The sequence below is a fragment of the Arachis stenosperma genome, chromosome 2 (assembly GCF_014773155.1).
Source record: "Arachis stenosperma cultivar V10309 chromosome 2, arast.V10309.gnm1.PFL2, whole genome shotgun sequence".
NCBI classification, from domain to species: Eukaryota; Viridiplantae; Streptophyta; class Magnoliopsida; order Fabales; family Fabaceae; genus Arachis; species Arachis stenosperma.
Genome location: NC_080378.1, coordinates 74,789,903 through 74,794,246, shown reverse-complemented (window position 1 = coordinate 74,794,246; position 4,344 = coordinate 74,789,903). Strand labels below are relative to the sequence as shown.

General features: G+C 31.9%; 1 protein-coding gene across 1 annotated transcript; it reads right to left on the bottom strand.

Moving 5' to 3' along the window:
* Positions 1 to 364: 364 nt before the first annotated feature.
* On the bottom strand, positions 365 to 3,898 carry LOC130960215 (uncharacterized). The gene is made up of 3 exons (XM_057885546.1): positions 3,554 to 3,898; positions 2,455 to 2,563; positions 365 to 887 (listed from the first exon to the last, which is right to left on the bottom strand). The coding sequence occupies exons 2-3, from the start codon at positions 2,546 to 2,548 to the stop codon at positions 667 to 669; spliced, it is 315 nt and encodes a 104-aa protein (XP_057741529.1). The 5' UTR covers positions 2,549 to 2,563; positions 3,554 to 3,898; the 3' UTR covers positions 365 to 666.
* Positions 3,899 to 4,344: the final 446 nt, after the last annotated feature.

Below are 4,344 nucleotides of genomic sequence, written 5' to 3'. Positions count from 1 at the left end.
TAATATCTAATTATATTTTTATATACATAGAAAAAAAATTATTTTTAAATATCAAATATAAAAATTAATTATTTCTATTTATGCAATAAATTTAATACCTAATTAAATGTAAAAATATACATGTTAAATTATTTTAAATTTTAAATAACGAATGTTAAAATTAATTATTAATAAAAAAATTAGATTTTTTTCATATAAAAATAATAACTAAAAATCTTATTATTTGATTTTTATCTACAGATACCTTAATCTTCTTAGTCAGAGACTTTTATCAACTTATGACTTTTTTTTGTAAACATAATTTGATTTTATAAATCTTTCGTACCATGCATAATCTATACTATCAGAATAAAGTGGACCGTAGTTTTAAAAAATTTATATTCACGTAATGTTATTATGGGTAAAAATACTAGTTATAAAAATTTTTATAACCAAGAAATAACAATTGTCAATACCCTGGGCAATGGAGCGGCAAATTGATTAGGAGATACATAAAATACTGTCAGAATAAAACAGATTTTGCACAACATGGATCATATGCAAACTTCATAACTAAGTTATGATCAAGCATGCACAATTCGGGACCTTCACCCTTCATCCCCTTCTCCCCTATCCTTCCTAAGAAGAACAGTACAACAAAGAGGGCTAACTGCCTAAGCACACAGTCTATTGTTCTTTCTTCTGAGACTCAGAAGATTGCGGAGCATTGGTTGTAGGCTGCTTCATACTAGCCTTGGCCTCAGCGAGAAATTTGGGATCTGGCTCGTGTTTTTCGGCAGGTTCCTTCATCGCCAAGTATATGTAAAATGCTATGACTACATTAACTGATATAACCGCAAGAAATCCACTCACTAGTGTCACAGAGTAAGGGGACAAATTGTCTGCTCCTGATACACAAAGGGAACAAGGTAATCTAGTTTTACATCTTACACATTTTATTATGGGACACTACTCTACATTGCATTCAAGAAACATTAAATGAAATTAACAAGAAAACCAATGAGATCCATTCCCACAAGGCAAGGGAAAAGGAACACAATAAATAACACAAACAGATCTTTATATTTGACGAGTCTTGGAATGGAAACATTTAGATAACAGTTCATAAACAAGTAAATATATAGCAAGAGTCAAGGGTTCTGTTCTGAGAATTAAGTTGATATGGTCAGTTTTTGAAGCACGGAAAGATGTTGATAAAATACAATTTCAAATGTGCTTAACAATACAACAATAGCAACAACAAAGCCTTATCCATTATCCCACTAGGTGGGGTTGGCTAGAACAAAGGATGCAATAATGCCACCTAGAAAAAAAAAACGGGGAATAAGCCCTCTGATAATTCATTCTCTCATTCTTTGGTTATTATAAATGTGGCTTTCTTGGTTACTCAGCATCGTATGAAATAACACATTAAAATGGATTAGTTGTTTCTTGTATGATTGTTGGTCTATATGTCAAACATAAATAAGAAACAAGAAAGCATCTAACTTGCACTTTAAAATTGCAATGACTATTACATATTTCGAATTTGCAGATACCACTAAAAATTGAAGGCAATGAGAAAAATCAACTGCCACTGACTACAAATTTTGAATGCCTTTAAAAAGGCAAATTCCAACTTAATGCATTGTTTAAGATGCAATAACATTTCCCTTCGAGTTCATGAGTTATCATAACCAACCTCTTTATCAGGCCGACAATTAAAAAGAAGGGTAAAGTATTATTTTGGTCCCTAACATTTAGGTCGAATCTTAATTTAGTCCTTAACGTTTCGAATGTCAAATTTCAGTCCCAAAAACTCAAACGTCCTATTTCAATCCCAAAAAAATTTTAAGCAGTTTCAATGTTGCCCCACCATTAAATTTGACACATACAATTTACATATTGAAGAGCCAATAGCATTCAATTTCAATATGTAAGTGAAATCGATCCACTAATGATCACTAATATAAAAGTTTTTCTTTTAATTTTGAAGCATTGATGATTAATTGTTAGAATTTGGAGTTTTGTACAAAAAGAAAATTGAAGAGAAGAAGTGTTACAAGAAGGCTTTGATTTTTCTAACACATGGAAGAAGATATGACTTAGTAACGTTATTAATGTCCACATCACTCATTCCGTTAACTATTAGTGTCAAATTTAATGATAGAACAACATTGAACCTGTTTGAAACTTTTGGGGATAGAAATAGGTCGTTTGAAACGTTAAGGAGCAAATTAGGATTTGGCCTAAACATTGAGGACCAAAATAGTACTTTACCCTAAAAAGAAAAAAACTCTTCAACAAAAAAACATAAAACAAGTAAAAAAATGGGTTTACTTGAAAATGATATACATCCATTCTCTTAAACAAATGTAAGATAATGAAACTATCAAGCAAAACCAACAACCCCTTTGAAAAAAAGAGAAATCAGTAAAGAAACAACTAAAAATGCTTAAAACTATGAAAACTTACCAGGAAACAGATTATTGTTAAAACCGTATAGAATTGCAACAGGGACAACCCACATGAACATTGAAGCAATGAAAAACTTCTGAATCACACTCATTGTTGCTTTTGGTCCCTAACGAAGCAGAAAAAGAAAATATATAAAGTAAAAAGAAGAAAAAGAAGATATTAAACCAAGATGCAAAAGTGCTTTAAATTTCAATTTCCCAACAAAATTCATCAACAGAGTTGCAAATTTTGAATCAGAAAGGACATACCCAATATATGATATTCTTTATCTAAGATACATTCCATGTTCTTTACAGAGTTACCTTGTGCTGATTTTTCTTCACTAACATTAGTAGCCCTTATTCCGGAAAGAAGCCTCTGTAAGGTTTGTTTAAGATTTACTTTTTTCTTTCTTCCTTCTAAGTTTTATCCTCTTTTCCATTTCATTTTTCTTTTAAAGAAAACGAGTAATACTAAGTTATAAACTTTTTTCAACCAACATAAGCCAATTTTTCAAAATTATTTTGTCTATCTCAAATTCTAGGCTCAAAATCATAAACTTTTAACCTTAAATCCTAAACTTTAAACCTAAATACTAAAGTTGGTTAATGTTGGCTGACTAAAAGTTTGTTCCTATATTTTCTCAATAAGAATACATAGCCATTGATAATACACAAGGTAAATCACATAACCTTTGACTGCTAAATCACAAGAACAAAAAGAGCTCCATCCTAACCAAGTGTACATCCAAGGTAGAACAATAATCAAAATTCATAAGACCAGAGAATTGCAATGGGCAGAGACCCCCAAATCCATGGCAGAAGCATTAGAACCACCTATCTCATACCATAACATTCAAAGGATAGAACAACAAAATTTAAGAAAAGCACAGCCTCCAAAGCACACATTATAGAGCCAAAACAGCACCCACACTCCAGCCAAAAAACAGTTATTCTACATTATACTTCTTATTAATTAAGATATGATTAAGAATTTTGTAATGAAAAATATGGTACAATGATATAATTAAATGAAAACCTAGCTGGAAAAAATAAGAAAAAAATGGAATAAGAAAACACAAATCCAAATAAAGAAAAGAAAGGAGAAGGAGGAAAACCTGCAATTAATGGTGGCGGCGACGGCACCGATGGGTGACGGAGGCAGGACGCTCGTGCTGCAGCAGATTCGAACCACGCACAACGCAGGAGATGGCGAGCAGATCTGGCGGAAAAGAGGAAGCAGAGGAGCAAGTCATCGGCGTTGGAGGCGACAGCAGAAGCGCCGACGGAGGCTTAGGGAAAGAGGGTTAGAGTTCGCATGGTTTGGGCTGCTAAAGGGTGCGTGTTAAGGGGTGTATGTCGATGAAGATCCGAGTAGAGGGTGGCAGGTTACGGAGTCTGATTTTGTGAAGCGAGAGGTAAAATATCAAACTGCAAAAATTAACAACTCCAGAAGTTTAACCGGATAGACTTGTGTTAAACTAAAAGTCTAAAATACTCAAAAAATTAATGTTGTAAATAAATAAAATGAAAAGATGGAATAGATATGAAATACAGAGGTGGAAATAAAAAATTTTAGTATTAATATTTTTTACTATATATTATTATAGTTGAGATTTTATATCAGGCTTTTATTAATATAATCATTTATTACATGGACATATATTCTTTATGAGAGCACAAGCCACAAGTAGAATTTTAACACAAAATTCTGATTGTGGAGGTGTGGAGGGATCCAAAGCGAAGCCATTAAAAAGAAAAGACGGCAGAAGTATTGTTTTGTTATTTATGTTGTTGACTTGTATTTGAAATTTAGTATGAAGTAATTTTAAACGTACATTTAATTAGATAATATTTAAGGTTGTGACAATCGGATTAATTATCGAACCTATCAAGTAATTGATTCAAT

What these genes read in the sequence shown, in the direction of transcription:
- LOC130960215 (XM_057885546.1), bottom strand. Translation starts at nt 2,548, where the DNA reads ATGAGTGTGATTCAGAAGTTTTTCATTGCTTCAATGTTCATGTGGGTT. An exon ending in TAACAATAATCTGTTTCCTG is followed by an intron (nt 888 to 2,454) that starts GTAAGTTTTCAT and finishes TTTGTGTATCAG; the next exon opens with GAGCAGACAATTTGTCCCCT.